Source organism: Carassius auratus, chromosome 31 (assembly GCF_003368295.1).
Source record: "Carassius auratus strain Wakin chromosome 31, ASM336829v1, whole genome shotgun sequence".
Lineage (NCBI taxonomy): Eukaryota > Metazoa > Chordata > Actinopteri > Cypriniformes > Cyprinidae > Carassius > Carassius auratus.
Window position 1 is genome coordinate 6,944,257 of NC_039273.1, and position 20,500 is coordinate 6,964,756.

A 20,500-nucleotide genomic window follows, 5' to 3' on the forward strand; every position below is an offset into this window, starting at 1 on the left:
TTGAAAACAATTGTTATTTTAAAACAATGATTTCATGTGTAATTGGTACAAACAGGCGTGCATTTTCGAATGTTACAAATAGATAAAGCAAATTAAGTTATTTTTATTTAAAAACATGATTACACAAGAAGTTCATTTCTCATATTTGGTTCACCTCACCATTTTAACAACACTAATTTAACATAACTTAATAAGGTCCCAAGAGGCGTTTGTTGTGTACGCGTGTCCTCATAGGTAAGTCCCCCTTGTACAGGGAAGTGGGATGATCCATTAAAGTTTTCACTTCATTCAAGGTTTGTTCAGTTCAGACTAGAAGCTCGACGTTAACAGAATAACTATACCCCGCTGAATGAAAACAAATGCAGATGTCAACGAATATGCAAGCGCTGCTGAACTTCCTCAAGCTCTAGTCTAGAGGAATATGAACGCGGAAGGTGTTTCCAAACGCATGCACAAAACGTGAGAGGGCACGATGGATGCAAAGGATAGAGAGCGGCAACGGACACGGAGCGCTTGCAAAAGAACCGAAGGCACCAGTGTCCTGCGCTCGCTCGGCGTCGACAATATAGACGATAATGAGACAATGGCAGGCGAGTTGGACCTGGTTAAACATGGTACTCTTGGACGGCGACTCATTGCACCGCGATACAGTTTGCTCCGTGAAATTGGCAGGGGCAGTTATGGCGTTGTGTATGAAGCCATTGCCCGTAAATCAGGTGCGAGAGTGGCGGTGAAGAAGCTGCGCTGTGACGCGCCAGAGAATGTGGAGCTGGCGCTGGCGGAGTTTTGGGCTTTGACCAGTCTGGAGAAACGCCATGAGAATGTGGTGCAGTTGGAGGAGTGTGTGCTCCAAAGAAACGGGATGGCCCAGAAAATGAGCCATGGCAATAAGCGTTCAAAGCAGTATTTGAGGTTGGTGGAGACCTCGTTAAAAGGTAAGATGTCTTTATTCAAGCACTGGCATTTGTTTCTGGAAGGTCAGCGGTGGAAGAATGCTTTGTCATGAACTAAAATAAAACGTTATTTTTCTATGATTTTTTTTTGTGTGTGTGACAGTTCACTCATTTGGTAACAATGACATATTGGTTACTCAAAATCTACGTAATGTTGTTTTTAGTTGTAATCTGAAACAAAACTGCGAGAATCCATTGCTTGGCAGTAAGTCATGTGGCGTTTCACCGATGACACCGGACGTTGATACTGCGCATGACTGTGTTCTACATTAAGATTGTTTACATTTTATGTAAGAATTGTGACACATGTCGGTCAGATTTGCTCTCCCCCGCCCTCCTTCGGTTGATGGTTTTGGGGTCAAACCTCCTCCAAACCAGCTATACTAAGTGATGATAACAATGAAGAAAGATTGTCATTCATTAACGTTACATGGCAACTGTGTAAATTATCGTAACATGAAAAAGAGACCGTGATGATTTAGGGCAGATAATCGAGGCCAATCTGATCTCATTAATCTCAAAGTGTTGGTGTTTGTGTGACTGCTTTCGCATCTTCCAGATCATCATTTTTCTACTGTATGATATTCAAAGTGTTGCTAGAGGCATTTGCTTGAAAGCTGATATAAAATGATGTTGTAATAGTGAACAATTTTTGTGTAAATTTATATCTGGAAATGTGGGGTTTTAAGTATCTGGTTATGTGGAAATAGCTGAAAAGTCCAATCTCTTCAATCAAACATGTTGACAAAATCTGAGCGACTGTGTGATGCATTGACACAGTAACTGAACACAATAATGGCAAAATAACTTAATGTAGTGCTTCCGGACAGTACTCACTACTCAGTGATGTTTACATGGCAAAAACACTAAACAAACATCATACATCCGGGCCAATGGGTGTTAGCATAACGCTTAAAACCAATGGAATTAGAGGCAGCTAAAACTAAACAAAAAATGTTGCACACTTTAGGTTACTTTGTATGAAAAGGAAACTACTTTGTCGCAGATTTAAATGGTTTTCAAGCAATTTCCTTGATGTTAACATTAGTTAAAGTATTTTTCATAGTCTGAAAAAAATCTTCAACTTGATATAGCTTTAGACACTGTCTGTCTGTGTGGTTTGTGATCAGAGCAGCACCCCTTTTTTAAAAAAACAAACACAATTCTTTCCATTTACTCCACTGGTTTTCTGGTTGCTCTCATTCTCTAATCTTGTATGTTTACCAGCTATAACACAAAAATGTTACATGCAACAGGTTTTGTCAGGGATTCTTTTTTTTCCTAAAGCTGAAGGTTAGGGAATGGCATATTGAAGGGCCAAACCCTTTATAAAAAAATACTTTAGTTTACCTCACAGTCCGCTTAAGGCAAGTTGGTTCACTTGACAGCCGTATTTTTAACACCCCTAGCAGCTAATCCCAGGCATGATTTATTATCATAGCCATGATTTATTCATTGATATTAGTCAGAGGCAAGTTAATATCAGGGCAAAAGACATTCTCTTTTTATAGAGAGTTTTATTTCATCTGTTTGTTTGTTTTTTTTCTTCAGATAGGCTGTCATGCGACTTGTATGAGTGCACTAGCATATCAATGACATCAAAGCCAAAAATCAGATCTCATATTCGGATTTCATGCCTACTTTAAACATCATATATACTGTAATCTAACTTGGGTCAGTTAAAGGGGTCATGTCTTTATTTCATACTGTTCTCTGAGGTCCACTTATAATGTTATCAAGATTTTTTTACTAGAAAAACATCATAATTTAGAAGTAATACACTATTTTTGTTTTGACCGCCCTCATCTGAATGCTCTGTTTGAGTAGGAGAGGCGGATTGTAGACTCTGAAGTAAACACCCATTGCAATGATTGGCTAAAAGTTGTGTATGTTTGATAGCCTGTATCCTTCATAGATGGACGCTGCTGTGATTTAGGTAAAAAACATAAATATTCAGAACATAGCAAATTATCTGTAATAACAGAGCAATGGTAACCACATAAAAAAAAAAAAATTCTTACACTTTTGTGGTGCACCATTACTGTCAGATCCAATTTAGCAGAGACAGTTTATAATTATTAGTTATTGTTTTATTAATATTTCATACTAATCCTAACACCTCCAAAACATTCAAATGAAACTATATTCATATCTGCATCTGTTTTTGTGTGTGTATTTTTAGGTGAACGTATATTGTCGTGTCCTGATGAGCCCTGTTACCTGTGGTTTGTTATGGAGTTTTGCGAGGGAGGGGATCTGAATCAGTTCATCCTGTCACGACGGCCCGATCCTCACACCAATGCCAGCTTCATGATGCAGCTCAGTAGTGCTGTGGCATTCCTGCATGAAAACAATATTGTTCACAGAGACCTTAAACCAGATAATATCCTCATCTCGGAGCGTTCTGGCATGCCTGTGTTGAAAGTGGCAGATTTTGGACTTAGTAAAGTGTGTGCTGGTCTGTCTGCCGGAGTACAGGACACAGAGGAGGGACGGGACGAAAAAAAGAACAGCGTTAACATCAATAAGTTCTGGCTTTCCTCGGCTTGCGGCTCTGACTTTTACATGGCACCGGAGGTTTGGGAAGGACATTACACAGCCAAAGCAGACATTTTTGCTTTAGGCATTATCATCTGGGCCATGATAGAGAGAATCACATTCGTTGACGCCGACTCAAAACGGGAGCTTCTCGGGACGTATGTACGGCAGGGTTCTGACATCGTCCCCGTTGGAGAGGCACTTCTGGAGAACCCAAAGATGGTGTTGAGTATTCCCCAGCGCAGGCGCTCGCATATGCCTGAGGCAATCCGGAAACTTTTGCAGGACATGCTGGCAGTCAATCCTCAGGACCGACCAGACGCACTAGAACTGCACAGCAGGATGGGACGGGTCACTTACGCAGCGTGAACTCTGACCTAAATGCCCACACAGGTGAGCCTTTGTCAGGGAACCTTCCATAAATGTACAGATCTGGTTGTTTTTTATGTGAAGGCTCATGTTTTCAGTGATCGTAATAGCAGCTGGTAACAGATAAGGGTGCAATTCAATATCTCTGAAAGACAAGCACATTCGCAGTAGAAATCTGACCGCTTTTAGAAACTTTTTTTGTTTGTCCTACTGTTTGAAATGGTTTCATTCTTATTACAGTTTACTTGTTTTCGAAGTTTACTTGCAGAATTTTTTTTATAGTATTAGTTTTTGCCGTGATATTGAAATTGTTATCGACAAAGCACTACTTCTTGAAGTGTGCAATTTAATTTTGAGTGTTTTAAAGTTGTTGTTTTTAACAAAGCAGTATACATTTATAACATTTATTATTACCCGCTACATATCAGCCAGAATTTCAATATCCGTGCATCCATAGTTACATTAGTCATCATGTGTTTTTCAATACAGCCGTCCCAGGGGTGTTGATTATTTTGAGGAAGCTTATGGGTGGCGAGTGGAAAACAATATGACACGAGATTGAACATAAAGCTTTAAATCCAAGTGAAACCATGCACTTTTTTTGCATAAATAGTTCAAGTTCATTCTATTATCAGTATTGGATAACAGCGTCATTATCTTTACCACTGCAGTAAAGGACAAATTGATATTATCGTGTTATTGCTAGTGTCTTATTTGACCATATCAGTTTCATGGTTATTATGAGTGCTCTGCTAGGACTCTATCATCATATGATTTGTTTAATGACATGACTTACAGAGTGCTTCTGTTTGCGTGCTGTAACAGCCTCTCTTGTTTTTAAAAGTGCATGCTGGGATAGCTGTTATACAACCGCACACATTCACCACCACCCCTCCTGTAACACTCCCCATCCCTTTGCCTCTTTCTCTTTTCCATACCCTTTGCTCCAGGGGACAACTCTCATCAGGCAGACAAGGTGACTGGGAGTTCTTCCTAGTCCTGAAATGGAAAGATTTTTTGTTTTGGCATGCCACACATAACTGACAGTTCCTTGCAAAGATTAGTTTAGTCTAAAAGTATTACTGCTTTTGGGGTGGGTAATGTATTTTCTCAATTTCAGTTATCAACCAAAACTAGATTTGTTTATATATATATCAATATTTAATAGATTATAGAATATTTAAAGGTATAGTTTAACCAAAAATGATAATTTTCATAAATTACTTGCGCTCTATTACTTACCCTTAAACTACTGACTACTTGCTCTCTCTCTCTGGTGTGGATGTATGGGACGTGAAAGAGGGTGGGTTTGCAGCGTGCGTTGTGTAGTTTGAGTGACTGCAGAGGGGCGTTAGCAGCTCTTCTTGACTCAGCACATAGTTTCAGCCGCAGGATACGAGGAGGAGGGGTGAGCTCTTAATACAGTATGCAGCTGAGATCAAGCAGCAGTCATGCAGAATAATGACATAGCCTGCAAATGTTTTTTTTTTCTATTTGTGTTGTGTTTGAGAGCATGTAAATCTGATTACTTATCAAGCAATCTGAGATTTGGACTCATTTAAGGCAAGCATTATATAACCGCGCCAGCCGCATGACATCATTTCAGACCGTCACTCAAAATGCTAGAAAATACATGGCCCCTCTTTTCTTTTTTTTGCATTCAGTGTTGCTTTTTCTCTTCTGGGATCCCACGGTCAGTGGAAAACCTGGAAAAATCATGAAAAGGCTTGGAAATAGATTTTTGAAAATGAATTGATTTATTTTTAAATTAGCTATAAATTGCATTTTTAAGTGTTTTAATGTTCTCACTAAATGTAGTCAAATGTGTTTAAAACAAATTTCAGGTACTAACTCTAATGACTTTTTATTTTGTTTTAGGTTTTCCCTTTCCATACCAGACCAGAAGGGACCACATTGCTTGGAAAACTGTGAATCTTCCATTGCTGATTTAACGTGGAGAGTATAAAGTTCTCAACTTGAAGACCAATACAAAGTTTGCCACAAATAAGATTTTCATCTGATCGTTCACTTTTTTTGTTTTTGTTCACAGTAGTAATTTACATAAATCATTCAGCAAGTCCAGAAGTGTTCAGCCTAACTCAATCAGCAGTTACATCACTAAGAGTGAACAATGTTCTGATGCAGTGAGTACAATCAAGCTAAAACAAGCAAGCTCTTCATTAGTCCTACTGAGGGACTGGGACTTTCAAATTCTGTTCATGGAGACTTACTTGTTCATCTTCTCAAAACAATCTCTTGCCATAACGAACAAAGAAATGTATTCTAGTTATTTATTTTATATAGTTTTATGAGAAGTGAAGCTTTCAGTTCTAGTAAGCAAGCAGTTCACATTAGGCTTCTTTTTTTGAAAACTGCTTTTACACGTATAAACATTGTTTACAGTACAAAGACATACACAAGATAATGACTACATTTTGAGCTTCTGCATTTTTACAACATACACTCATCACATGTCATAAATCATGTAATTAACATAATCTTACTTGAGTTAAACATAAAACTCCTTAGAAATTCCTCTTACACAGTACAATAACTGAAATTTCAAGACCAACTTTTAGAACTTGGTTTTCATTTGCCGTGAAAATGCTCGTGATCTTAAGCCTAAAACCAATATTGAGAGATTTTTTTCTCCTTGAATGCAGATATATCCTGGTGCCTTGAAGTCTAGTGATATAAGTGAGATCTCTTGTATGTTTTTGTTTTGTTTTAAAGCTTAATCTTTAAAAAATGCAGTACATTTTCCAAGCTTTTAATCTTTAAACACTTTATAAATTAGCCATGTGCAGTTTACCCATTCAGGTGCTTGTATTTACATTGTGTGAGATTACCGTTTGGCCAAAAAATGATTTATTCTGGTGCCCCATTTACAATGCTGCTGTCACTAATGAAAAAATGGTGTGAACAACCCTTGTGCACAGATGCACACTCATACAGTTTCATGGTTTAGTTGTTTTCGAATCTGACAAATTAAGATATTGATTTAGTTCTGACTGAAGGGAGAAGTTAAAGACTGTGAGTGCTCTGTGTTTTACATAATAAATTCTACTAATGCATTTCCACTTAAAAGCCAACATTTCCTTTTTGTTAAATGACTCCTTGATCCTCTCAAAAGCAGGATGGGAGCTCAATAGTGGTACCTTTGCTTTTCATCTCTTGTCTGAATTCTTCATAGAAAAGTAATTGGTGTGTGTTTCCAGATGTGATTTTGCCGGACAGTCTGTGTGTGCTATAGTTCTACCTCAGCATTCTTGTGTTTTAGTTACTAATTCACTAAATTAACTAACAGTTTTTTCTGTTTTTTGGAGAGACTAGTTAATATTTTTCAAATGGATTTATTTATTAATGTTTTTTTTTTATTAGTAGTAGTAGTAGTAATCTGCAGTGTCAAGCATTTTTTGTACTTTTTTATTTCCTTTTTTCCATTTGTGACCGCTTTTTGCTGTCTACTGTAGAAGAAACTTGAGGCTGGTGAGATCAAGATCTTTTTTTATTCTAAGATTAAATCACCCTCAGGTTTAAGGTGTTTTGAGCTGTAATATTCTGGACCGCATGGTTCTTCCCTTGGGAACAATAAGTGTTGTTACTTTTTATGTTCTGTTATGTTTTCAACTTTTCAGCTAATTATTTTCATTTTTATTGTGAACATTCATTGTGATTCTTTTAAATCCACTTTCGTTTTCCCCCTAATTTAAATGATTGTATCTTTTATGAGTGTCCGTTAATCCTGGAGAGAGTTTGTTAATGTTTTTGCATTTGCTTTTTATTCCTCTTAATTGGGGCTCTTTTCAGTTTGAATGTTTCAGAGAGCATAAACACAGAGAATTTTGTCATAGCAGTCATTCAGACCATAGTATTAGATTGCACTTGCACTGAGTAGAGTGAACTGAGTTTAATTAGAAGCTCACTTCCTGTTCTATAATTTCTTTTACTCAAGGTCTGTGTTTTTCTTTGTATTCCTTGTTTTCCAACTTTGACCATACAGCGCACGCTATGCAACCTCTCCTTTTCTGACACTGTATGATGCTGCTCTGCTAAACTAGCTTCTACAGACTTTGACTTTTTTGTGCTCATTTTTTGTTGTGCAAATGTTGAATATTTTTTTTGAACTGACTTGGCATAAAGCACAGTAGAGCTGTCGGATGCTTCACTCATTTGGGTGTCATCCTTCATTGTTTTGATGTTGATTTTGTTCAATAAACCATGTAAAAACATAAACTACATGTGTTTTAATGTTTGTGACACTGAAGTTTTTACTCAGAAATTGCTAGTAAATTTCACAAATAATTACAAAAGTAAGACTGAAGCTAGTATTTCCTTGTAACGTACCCAACTCTGTTTTATTTACAGGTTTTATAAGAATGGGATGATCATTTTTCAGACTGCTATCAATGCTTTCCAGGATATTTACATTTGGAAATAGTTGTTTTTATCTAAATGTATTTGTTGTTGAAGCGTTTCAGTAATACTAGATGTATTTGTTTAAGCTTAGTCATAACATTCAGTCTTGACAGACAAAACATCAGTTTGATTACCAAAGTCCACCTACTAAAAACTTGTCATCTGATACCACAAACAGCAACATTACTCTAATCAGTTCAGACAAGATAAATCCCTCTTAAAACAAAACAATCACCCTCCATAGACTCCTGTTTTCTATTGTATTAGGCAGTCATGTGTGAGAGGACATTTTGTTCACACCAGCACCCAAACACCTGGGTGTCTAGCTTGACAATATCAGTTCTGCTGATTTTGAGTCTAACCTAGTGTCCAATCTCACAATAAAGACATTTCATTGTCAGTTGCACGTGATATTGAAGAGCAGGAGTAATCGGGGCAGATGGGATTGTTTGAGGCAAAGAATGATCTGTCTGCTATTTAGAGCTTAAAGGGTTCACCCAAAAAGGAAAATGATGTCATTAATGACTCACCCTTATGTCGTTCTAAACCCGTAAGACCTCCGTTCATCTTGGGAACACAGTTTAAGATATTTTAGATTTAGTCCGAGAGCTTTCTGTCCCTCCATTGAAACTAACCCTTTAAGGCTCAAGAAAACATAAAGGAGAAAAACAAGCTGTGCCAAGTGAAATATCTGATACACCAACCCGACTCATCATTCTCTCTGTCTCGTATCTTGAATGCTTCTAGGTAACAGGAACAGGTTTTCTTATTACCAAGTGGAAAATTAAACAGTTGATGGACACTGTACTGTTGAATCAAATGTTAAATACAACCAAACACGCAGCCAGAGAATAGTTAAAGAGAGAGTACACCAGAGTAAGAGTGTGTGATTTGTCAATTAAGCACCCAAATTATTAAAATTATTCGATTAAAGATGTCCATCACTGCCACCTTGTGGTGGCTTTAGAACAGTACTTGATCCTGTGAATTTGAAATATTTCAATACAGTATTTTTAAGAGCCCCAGTAGCAGTAAATGTAAATAGGTAGAATAAAGGGTAAATATAGAGCTGCTATACTGTATCAAATTGAATTTAAAATGTAAGCCCTGAGCAGTTTAAATAAAAGCTGACTATGTTTAAGGCTTATATAATACTGCTTATGTAATTCTGAGACCCAGAATGCTCAGCCACTATTAATAGCCACTTTCAAACAAATAAATATTTATTTGTACTGATATGGTAAAATTTGAGTCTATGTTTGCTAATATTTATTGAGTCTATGTTTACAAATATTGTTCTCCTGGGATATAGTGTGAAATCAGAATGATGTTTCAGCTCAGTGAAACAGAGAACAAGAGAGTTCCTTAGCCTAAATGACAGCTGAAATTCTATACTTCTTGTAGATTAGGCTACAACAAATAGTTTAATATAGACATCATGTCAGCTTTGGCTTGTCATTTGCATACGGAGTGGTAATTATGGGATTTGTAATGCAACAGAGTAGTGTTCTCGTAGGCTACAACAAAAACAGGAGAACTTGAAAGAAAGAATATAAACCAAACATACTGTCCGGGTCTTCTTTTTATATTGTTAACTATAACATATTTAATTATTTATTTTCTATATTTTACAAACTGCGTACTAACATCCTAAACTAACTGCTATAAATGTATATGGTAAAAATATGCTTTTCCGAATTCTATTTTAAACTCGTGCAAGATACACTCTAGAAACAAGGCTGTATATACGTTAGTCAATTAATATGGAGGTTTATATTGTTGTATAAATAGCGGGTGTGATAACATTAACTGTTTCAAAGTCTCCAGCACTCATAGATAGAAGCACTATGTTTGCAGGAAGAGGTTTTTAGTTTGACATGAATTTATCCAAACGTAGCCGTCACTTTTATTAGGAAACACTGGCGACTAGTTGACCTCTTGATGATGCCGTCGCATGTCGATGACTATTAACAAACACGTTTGAGCAGATGGGGAATGAATTATGTTGCACAATCAGTTAATGTAACTGTTACCGCCGTGACGTGGGGTTTCATAAGTTTTAGTCTTTAAAACCAGAACGCAGCGTCTAGTGTAACTACTTTGCTCAAGGGCAAACTAACTGTATCACGCGTTTACACCATAAACTGTGGTTTACACACCCACTCCGCTCGCTCTGCTCACCCCGCCCAGGAACCGTAAGTTTATAGAAGGAAGCACTGAGACATCACAGAGAAGAGAAGGATCGCTCGTGTGACAGCAGATCAGAAGAGAACATGGCAGAGGGAAAAGGGGCCAACATTGGGGGCAACATTGGCACTGGAGCAGGCATCCTGGCCAAACGCTTTCAGAAATCAATGAACCGAGCACAAGAGAAGGTAGGTGGGGGGTTTGTGAGTTCAGGACCTTGGCTCTCATGTCATGCTGCACTTAATGTGTATTTTGTGTGTGAGTATCCAATACATTTGCTCCAAAATGTTTAGTGCCCTAAAGAAAACTGCTACAAATGTTCACAAGATCGGTCAATATTCTGAGTTGTAGAGCTGTCTGAAATGCATTGGTGTGAACACAAAGATTGCCACTTCCTGCCCTCATTCACTTCCTCTCTAGGCTCACCTCCTCTTCTAGATTTTACTGTTTAGTAGAATGCACACTTTAGTAGTATTTCCTAACTTCAAATCACTCTGTTTTTTGATGTTTGCTAAATACTTCACTTGTGCATTTCTGACCTTTCCTGCAACTGATATTTCAAGAATAAATGTGGAACCGCTTGGCGAGTCATATTTCAGTGGCCATGCAGTGACAACTCCTGTTCCTCTGCCTGATATCATGTTTGATTGTTCATTTAAAATGATTGACCAGTCGTGAGTCTTCTCAGCATGATGGTGTGGGTTGTAGGTCCTGCAGAAACTGGGGAAAACCATGGAGACAAAAGATGAGCAGTTTGAGGAGTGCTCTGCCAACTTGAACAAACAGCAGGTACTCCAGCAGTATATGTCTGAGAGAAAGGCAAACATACACCCACCTAGATTTTAATTTAACAGGACTGCATTGGGTGAACTGTGTTGTATGAACGCTGACAGAATCATCATTGAAAACAGCACAGGAAACTCCACCTTTAGAAAATGTTTATGTTACTGCTGCTCTTCGCATGTATAGTAGCAGAAGCTGACTTTTTCTGGCTCTTTTCTGATACTGTTTATACTTTCAACCAACCCCAGGAAGACCTTTTCAAATGCTATTTTGGATTGCTAGCACATTTCATTATTAACACTAACAAACGTTTATCATATTAGCCTAGCGTTGACCTAGTTTATCACTTGGCAACATTGCATTCTATTCCATGTCCTGAATGCGTTGCTTCACTGAGAATATATTGTATTTGTTTAATGATGGTAGATGGGTTTACACTCTATAGGTGCATTTTAATGAACCTAATAATTAAAGAACTTTCTTACTTTTTAAACCATAAATAAAAAAAATACAAATTTATTTTTAGAAGTATACAGAATATATTTAGATTTTTAAAGAACCATTTACAACAGCTTTCATTTCCTAACCACCTACACATTTTCTATTTTGATTCTGAAAATGTTCCGTTTCCCAAATATGCCTATTAAAGGTCTTTAATGCATATTTTGCTTTCATCAAAAAATATTTAAAATAATAAGACTTAAACCTTTTGCCTTTAGGCAACAAGTGATTTCTTTTCTCTTCCCAGGGAGATGGCATCCGACTCTATAAGGATGTTAAAGCTTACCACAATGCTGTTAAAGGTACTTCACTATTAACTGATCAAGCACAGCCATTTATTTTAATAAATATGCTGAAATTTATTTTTTAAATGGAATTTTGTTTTGAATCTTGATCCTTGTTCTAAAAACCGATTCAGATTCAGTGAAAAGCACATTTAACAATTTCCTCAGAAATCATTGTGGTTGGCCTGTTCGCTGCAGGGTGAAAGTAAAAGTGAGATGGTGTCTTGTTCTGAGCATGAGAAGATAAATCGACAAAGATAGCTCTGGTTGGGTTTTTCTGATTCAGCATTTGGGGAAGTGAATGTCTCATATTAATGGAACTGAAAATGCTTATTGTGTAAATGTCTATAATAATAGTCGATGCTCCTACTTGAATTGTGGGCGCACTGCCCAGATGTCAGTTTGCAGAGGTTTAAACAAACATGAAGGAGAGACTGAGATTGAGGAAGACTCAAGAAGTTTGTGGTCTTGTTGCTCAAAACCATGGAATCCAAAGTCACCGCTTGTGTTTTTACCCCCCAGGTGTTCTCAATGGAGGAATTGGTTGTCAACATCTAAAATCAGTGCTACCTCTCTGAATTTTGCTATCTAAAAAGTTTAAAAGGAACTACTAGAGAACTTAATTTATTATTCATCCATATACTAAACCATGGAATAGTGTTTCTGGAAGTATAGAGTATCTTTCTGTATCTAAACTGGTAGAACATGGTAATATTAATGCTAAAGATTCGATTCTCGTAGAATGTGTATAAAGATCAAATTTAGACTATTAATTGAATAGAATTATTAATCTAAGGAATCTCAATGAAATGGTGTATGCTTTTCAGTGCTCTATGATTCTACTGTAAAATGCTGTTGATACTCTTGGGTTGATTTCATAATTTCTTGCTAATAGAGTCACATCTCTGTAACTTGTAATGACTTGTCAGGGGTAGATGCACTACTGCCAGAATGTGTAACGGTTTAAAAAGAATTTGTTGTACACTACTTGTTTCTCAGTGATGCATGAATCGTCCAAGCGCCTGTCCCAGACTCTTAAAGAAATCTATGAACCGGACTGGCACGGTGTAGAAGATCTGACTGTCATAATGGAGGTAACCAGGCCTCTTTTGTGACCTTTAATAGTAATAATCTCTGCCCTCCTTGTCTTCACCATATCTCTGGTTTTATATTACAGAGTGAGGATCTCCTGTGGAATGACTACGAGGAGAAGCTGAGCGATCAAGTTGTTCGAACAATGGAGAATTATACCGGACAGTTCAATGATGTCAAAGTTTGTGCAATTGCTTATTTACAGACCTGAATAAGCTAGAATGATTGCAATTATTTATTCACTATCTATAGTCTTGATCTGTTCAGTGTGTTTTTGCAAGATTGTCAGGGTTAGTATTTAATGACAGTTTTAGCGTTGACAAGTTAGGTGTTAGCTGAAGTTTTCTCATGCCTTTTGATACTGAAAATACTTAAGTTATATATTAATTAGTTACAGCTTTACAGCCATGTCATCTTGTTATCAGTGTGTTAAATTAATAGCAAATTCACATGGTTTTTACATGGTACTTGAAATGTAATTTTGAAAAAGTTACTGTTGCTTTAAATTTTTTTCTAATATTGTGATCTTGCAGGAAAGAGTGGCTAAACGAGGAAGGAAGCTGGTTGACTATGATTCAGCTCGACATCATCTGGAGGCGCTACAGAACTCCAAAAAGAGAGATGAGGCCAAAATATCAAAAGTCAGCCAACATTTGATCATTTAAATATCCCATTTTAGAAATGGATTATGGTTAGAGCTGAACTAAATTGTATGACTATTGATGCTGATTATTTTCAGGCTGAGGAGGAGTTCAATAAAGCGCAGGAGGTATTTGAAGACATTAACAAAGAGTTGAGAGAGGAGCTGCCTGTTCTTTATCAGAGGTTAGTACAGCTTTATTAACAAAAATGAAATGAAGGAGATAAATGCATTAAGACAGCTCCTTCCTGTCACTGAGGTCTCCACCAGAAAAAAAAATTCCTGGTGGTACTAATGATTATGTATCTTAATTTGGCTACACTCCCTTCCTGCTTTCAGCCGTATCAGCTGCTATGTCACCATGTTCCAGAACATCTCAAACCTACGCGATGTCTTCTACAAAGAAATGAGTATGGTATGAATATATCATTTGTGATTGTGAATTATTTTACTGTGATGCTCATTCCTTTCCATCACAACAGCTGTACTTCCTGGATGGATTTAACTTAAAAACTATACCTCAAAGTGACTCATGATATTGCTTTTCAAGTAACAGCGTTTAATGAATACATTGTTGCTGACTGAAAATTGAATGTCATGTTTCAGTTGAATCATAACATTTATAATATGATGAAGAAGCTTGAGGATCAGCACTCCACCAAACCCTTCATCATCAAAGGCCTTGACAGGTAATGTATTTGCAAGTACTTCATTTCTATAAAGACCTACAGTGGCCCCAAAGTTTAGACTATTGAGCCCTGCGTAAAATTAATAAATACTTTTTCTGACTACTGAATATTGCATGTACTCAAAAGCAGGAAGATGTTATACTGATTAAAGGCAAATCTAAGAATTTTCATGGTTTGTATTGTCTTTTTATGTGCTTTTGTTTTATTCTTCTTGTGTCTAGCTCTAAATCAAAGAAGAGAAAGTCCGTTACGATCTCTGCACCCATCCCCTGTAACACCGCCTTCCCTCCTGATCATCCTGCCATGAGCAAGCTCAGCATGCCCAGCATTCCCAGCACCCTCACGCACACGGACACATGCTCAGACACTCCCTCAAAGAGCACCGGAAGCACAGCGTCTGAAATATCAGACTTTGAGTCAAACTCTTTTGACAGTGAGCCCAACACACCCAAGCGGCAGTCTTTGTGTTCCGAGGGTGAAGGGGTTCGGTCTGAGGGAGCCACTGAAAACACATCAGAAACAACCAAGGATGAGTCTGTGCACGCGAACGGCCTGGTACGTCAAGATTCAGTGTCCGCTGAGCACGGAGAAGAGGAGGAAACTAAATCAGCAGCATCGTCAGAAGAAACCCACCAAGCATCTACAGATGGAGACAACGAGGGAAAGTCCTTATCAGACACCACAGACAAAACTCCACCTGTTCCAAACCCTCGGAGATCTAGCACCTCCAAGAAAAAGGAAGGAGAGACTGATCAAAATACCACGGGATGCAGCGAAGATGTGAAAGTCCAAAAGACAGAGTATGAAAATCCTCCTGGTTTCCTCTATAAGGTACAGTGTCTTTGGAAAGGTTGAGACCGTCATTGATTTGTATTTGTGTTGGTGATCCTATGTGTCTGTGTTGATTTTGTTTTAGGCTGTTGCTCTGCAGAGTCAGGACTCCGATGAAGGTGTGCTCCTGCAGTTTGAAAAGGGAGATGTGATCCTTATATACATCGATGAAGAAGAAGAAAAGGTGAGTTATATATAAAGTTTGCAATATAAGGATGTAAGGCATAGCAGTCTAAGGGTTTTCTTAACTTAAGGAGTTACTTGCAGCTGGGAACAGAGCTTGAAATAAGAAGGATGGTGGTTCTAACACCATTAAGTAAACCACTGTGTAAGGTTTTTTTGTTTTTTTTTTTAAGAAATTATATTTTTGTTCAGCATGGGTGAATTGGTCAAAAGTGGCAGTACAGAGAGTTTTCAGTGTTATTTAATTATTTTTTAACTGTTTTATTTATATTTATGTGTAATACTGATCTTTTGGACCTTTTATACACCAGGGAATCCTGAAATCCTTTTGTGTGTGTGTGTGTGCGTGTACATACATAGATAGATAGATAGATAGATAGATAGATAGATAATATATTTTCTCTTTCCAGGTTTATTACCCGATTAATTGCTTTCCATTATGGCTCATTCATGCTTTCGTATATTCACACTTGGCAAGTCACGTTCAATCTAAAAAAAAACTAGTTGTGTTAGGCTTTGCCTTCAAACCTAGTGTGCTGTGCAATGTTGAAATATGATTTGAGACAGTTATTTGTGGATGTGAGGAAGTTTATCAATGTATAGCTCATATGGACGACATTATTGCTTTCTCTGTCCTTTTTTTTAATGAATTTGTTCTTATTATTTCTTCATTTTTTATTATTATTATTAGCTTTTATGAATAATTCATTGTTCGTTCTAATGAACCAGTCTGTAATCTAGTGCTCATCATCATTCTGGTAATGTTGTGGAAATATTATATTGCAGCCGAAGGACTCTGTATGGGGCGTGAGAGAGCAGGACTGGATCCAGTACAAGGATCTAACACTTCTCTCTGGTGTTGTTGAGGAAGCCTTGATCCAGCGCATCACCTCTGATTAAGACATGTCATGAAGTGGGGGACGCAGGATGGCATGTGAACCAGATGTCCCTTACGTGCCTGTCTGAATGCCCTTGTTACTGGATGTTGTAATATGCACTCTCTGTCTGCCCTTTTCATTAGACATGAAGGACATTCTGACTTTTTTAGTATACAATGTCTTTAAAATTTCCTGATGCAGCCACAAGACTCCTGACAGCTGCACAGTCTTAGTTCTGTTTTCAGATTTTCTGTGTCATTCTGGCTTTTATAGATCTTAATATTGATCACTAGATTTATACATTGTTCATAGTTCTGCAGTTGTGTCCTAACTTTCCTTCACATGAATGTAGCCACATATTGTGTATCAGGGAAGAAAAATAGTGTTTATTATAATATTTTAAAAAACATTTTCTAAGCAATGAGTATTAAAACACTTTTTAGTGTGGCTGTTCTAATAGTCTCTTCTCTATGTGTGTCAGCCAATGTTGATGTCTGTGTTTCTCACATATCTCAGTGTTAAAGATTGACTACCAAGGTTTTCACAATGTTTACAGAACCAAAAAAAAGTGTTGAGTATTACTGTGAAACCGTTTTTTTAAATGTACAGAGAAAATCTATTGTTTTTCTACAATAAAGTTGATCGATGAAAAAAAAAAAAAGTTATATATTGATTTCTGTTTGTCCAGTGCTCAAAGTGGGGAAAAAAGCTAGGTTATTTAAGTAACAGGTAAAGTCAAATTTACTTGCTGTATTAGTACTGATACTACTGTACCACCATAATAAATTAGAATGAGAAACTGTGTATGACAGTACTAAATTTCAATAGTTGTCTCATGGTAGCAATAGCTTAAGAAAGTTTTTGTTGAGCCTGGGACTTAAAGAAGTGAATAGGTCTATTAAATTTACTGAAAAAACATGATATACACATCCATTTTGGACGTAGTAGGACAAAGTTTTGGGCATAATAGTATTAGCAAACTGAGTATATGAAAAAAAAGTGTAAAAAAAATATATTATTTAATAGAATAAATAAAAACTACCATAAACCTGAAGTTTCTTTTAAAAATACTGCTTTTTCCACCACTAGCTATATTTCCAAGTCCCACCTATTATAAATTATATTAATACCACTACTACTTTCAGTTTTAACACTACTGCATTTCTGTCACTGATACAACTACGGCTAATAAATAAAAAATAGACTTAGATAATATAAATATAGTATTTTAGGGTTTGCACATTTATCCTCTCATCAATCTGTCGTAAAAGACGTGTCATTTTCATCCATGCCCGTAGAGGTCGCTGTTAAACATGGATAAATTCTCTTGTGCTTTAACGTTACCTCGGCGAACTAGAGCAATAATAACACACGGCGGGTTATGGGAGTCTATCCTTGGGTCATGGGGCAGTAAATGTGTATTGATCGTTTGAGGCGGTCTTACTTTCCTTCATAAAACCGCGGTGAATGACCTTTCATCAGCTGTTGCTGCAGCTGGATCAGCGCTGTCTCCAGGTCAAAAGAGCGGATGCTCCAACAACTATTTGATAGTTCTTTGCTGTTTTGGGGATTTCTAAATAATATTTGTCCTTATTCATTCAGGTTTAGATTTGACGGCAAGAATGGCGATCAATAAAACGTTTATAAGCGTGGGCTACTCGTGTGTTGGGATGTTGGTGGGACTTTCGGCGTTTCTAGTGTGGAACATCGCTTACAGACAGCCGTGGACAGCCGCGATGGGTGGATTATCAGGTAACGTTACATTTTTTTGGTAGCGTTTCAAATGCAGGTAAGCTGCCTTCCTAGAAGTTGGTCTGACAATATAACTGTTTCCCTATCTAAATCATATTTGTCCAATATAATGGTGTTTGGGATGCAGAGGGTATGACATCTTTACCTTTACAAATACAAGCAAAAGCTTTGAGATTCTGGCCTCACTAAATATCCATTCTTCAGTGCACTTTGACCCATCGCTGTCATCTTCAACAGTCTTTGAGTTTGTGTTGTGCAAGAGAGAGCAATATAGTTGTGCAGAGTCTGTGCTGTTCTTTGAGTCTTACACTTTGGTCAGGCTATTTTCTGCTACAAATAAATGGCAAGATTTAGCAGAATTTTGGTCTGTTGGTTGACCAATCATATGTCCATTAACTATTTCAACACATTTTAAGTTAAAAATGATAAATGAAAGTATATTTCAGATGCTGTGACTGCTCACTGCTTTAAATCACCATTTTTTCAGTTCACTTAAAAACTCCTCTATGTGTGAGGGCACAAAAACAGCATGGATGATAATAATTATACAAGAACTATAAAGCACATCACACTGCCAATAATTTCACATGAACTAACCTTTTATTTATAGCATTAGTATTAGTAAACACCCTACCCATATAAACCGCTGGGTTTAAAGTGGAAATATGGTTGTGTTGGTCAGGGAGATTTTACTTTGTTGTGTAATATCACAAAATTCTCTTCTGCTAATCTAACAGCACATGCAGAACTGAGAGAAAACAGCGCTGTCAAAAGTATCAAACAGGAACACAGCAGTTTACATGCACGTGAGAATGACAAAGCAATAATGAATGCAGAGTCATGGATTCAGTCTTGCATGCAAAACAAGAACACACACATATATATATATATATAATGTACCAGAAAATACAGTTTCAGATTTCCTTTAATTCAAAGTTACTTGCCGTTTGCTTGATGTTTTTTTTTTTCTGAATGAAAATGGTCAGTGATGTGTTTTGAACTTCATATTGCTCATTGTGTTTATGTATTTCTTCAGGAGTTTTGGCTCTATGGGCTCTGGCCACACACTTGATGTACCTTCAGGACTACTGGAGAACATGGTTAAAGGGACTGAAGTTTTTCCTGGTTATGGGAGTCATTTTCTCTGTGTTGTCCATCGTAGCATTCATCTGTTTCCTCTGTGTCGCCGTCTCCCGCAAAGAATGTGAGTAGAGATCTGTTCTGAAACTCATGAATGCTTGAAATGAAATTGTATTTATAACATTTAGGTCATTAAACTAGGTTGTTTGAACTTTAAAAACGGTTTTCCTTTTCCTTGTGTGTGTGTACAGCCCTCACAGATCCCACCAGTCTGTACCTGTCATGTGTGTGGAGCTTCATGAGTTTAAAGTGGGCGTTCCTGCTTTCTCTCCATTCTCATCGATATCGCAAAGAATTTGCAGACATCTCCATCCTCAGTGACTTTTAAATGTACACACAATAACAACAATTCGTGCCCACAGACAAACATGCAGCAGTTACCATTTATAATGGAGCAGGACTACTCAATGAGGAGAGCAAGGAAGCTTTAGTCTTTTCAGTGCATCAGAAGAAGACATCAGTGCACCACTTCTCTCTTCTTTCTACTACTTGTCTGTCTGGGCAGTCTATTGTGGATCATGTTAGATTTCATCATCAGTGATTTTAAATGTTTGGACTTTTTAATATGTTTGATCAACATTTCTGAGCATTTTCTCTTTTCGGTATGTATGGTTTATACTGTGCATTTCTAAATGAAGTATCAAGTCTTGTCTTTCTCCAGCTGCTGTTTTTCTGCAGTCTTACTATGATAAATGGAAAAGTGACAGGTTTTTATTAAGCTGGTGTATGTAACTCAAAGGACGTTTTCTCCTGCTGTTGCATAGTATTTAGGTAACTTTCGATTGATTTTTAAATAAGCACTTTATTGTCTTTAAAATGTGGTATAACCAATCACAAACCTTGTTCCTGTGGGAATCTCGAGGCTTTACTGGCGAGGGATATGCTATATACTTGTTTATACTTTCATGACCCTAAAGCATTAGATAACAACATCCAGCACACATTTGAAGAATTATATTTGTAGCATTTCTTCCCCACAAGACAAACATGGTTAGAGATCTTAAGATTTACCACCACCCGTTATATGACCGAGTGTTGGTTAGTATAAATTCATTCAGATAATACAGCATGCATTTGTCTTGTTATATTAAGTTGAACTTTTTTATATTTACTCAAAAACAATTATACTGTCAGAATGTGATTTTTGCTTTTGCCTGACATTTCCTGCACTTTTGTGAGCATAGCCATTGTATTGTTAGAAAAAAAAAATACTTTATGTAATTGTCAGTGAAACATGAATAAAATAACCTGACACATGTTT

General features: G+C 37.1%; 3 protein-coding genes across 4 annotated transcripts; all 3 read left to right on the top strand.

Moving 5' to 3' along the window:
• The first annotated feature begins 256 nt into the window (after positions 1-256).
• LOC113050344 (serine/threonine-protein kinase 35-like) lies at positions 257-7,225 on the top strand. Of its 2 annotated transcripts, XR_003276758.1 has the most exons (4): positions 257-935; positions 3,136-3,884; positions 5,739-5,813; positions 5,911-7,225. XR_003276758.1 is itself a non-coding variant. In XM_026213218.1 (3 exons), the coding sequence occupies exons 1-2, from the start codon at positions 473-475 to the stop codon at positions 3,858-3,860; spliced, it is 1,188 nt and encodes a 395-aa protein (XP_026069003.1). In that variant the 5' UTR covers positions 257-472; the 3' UTR covers positions 3,861-3,884; positions 5,739-7,225. The 2 variants fall into 2 exon arrangements, 1 of the variants encoding a protein (XP_026069003.1); XM_026213218.1 differs by having other exon boundaries at positions 5,739-7,225.
• A 3,006-nt stretch (positions 7,226-10,231) lies between these two features.
• On the top strand, positions 10,232-17,008 carry LOC113050345 (bridging integrator 2-like). The gene is made up of 12 exons (XM_026213219.1): positions 10,232-10,654; positions 11,175-11,255; positions 11,998-12,052; positions 13,034-13,128; positions 13,212-13,307; positions 13,660-13,767; positions 13,866-13,951; positions 14,106-14,181; positions 14,373-14,455; positions 14,677-15,286; positions 15,372-15,470; positions 16,256-17,008. The coding sequence occupies exons 1-12, from the start codon at positions 10,553-10,555 to the stop codon at positions 16,367-16,369; spliced, it is 1,605 nt and encodes a 534-aa protein (XP_026069004.1). The 5' UTR covers positions 10,232-10,552; the 3' UTR covers positions 16,370-17,008.
• Positions 17,009-17,677: 669 nt separating this feature from the next.
• Positions 17,678-20,497, top strand: LOC113050347 (heme transporter hrg1-A-like). The gene is made up of 4 exons (XM_026213225.1): positions 17,678-17,862; positions 17,950-18,099; positions 19,136-19,303; positions 19,431-20,497. Exons 2-4 carry the CDS (start codon positions 17,970-17,972, stop codon positions 19,565-19,567), a joined length of 435 nt encoding a protein of 144 aa, XP_026069010.1. The 5' UTR covers positions 17,678-17,862; positions 17,950-17,969; the 3' UTR covers positions 19,568-20,497.
• The last annotated feature ends 3 nt before the right edge of the window (positions 20,498-20,500 follow it).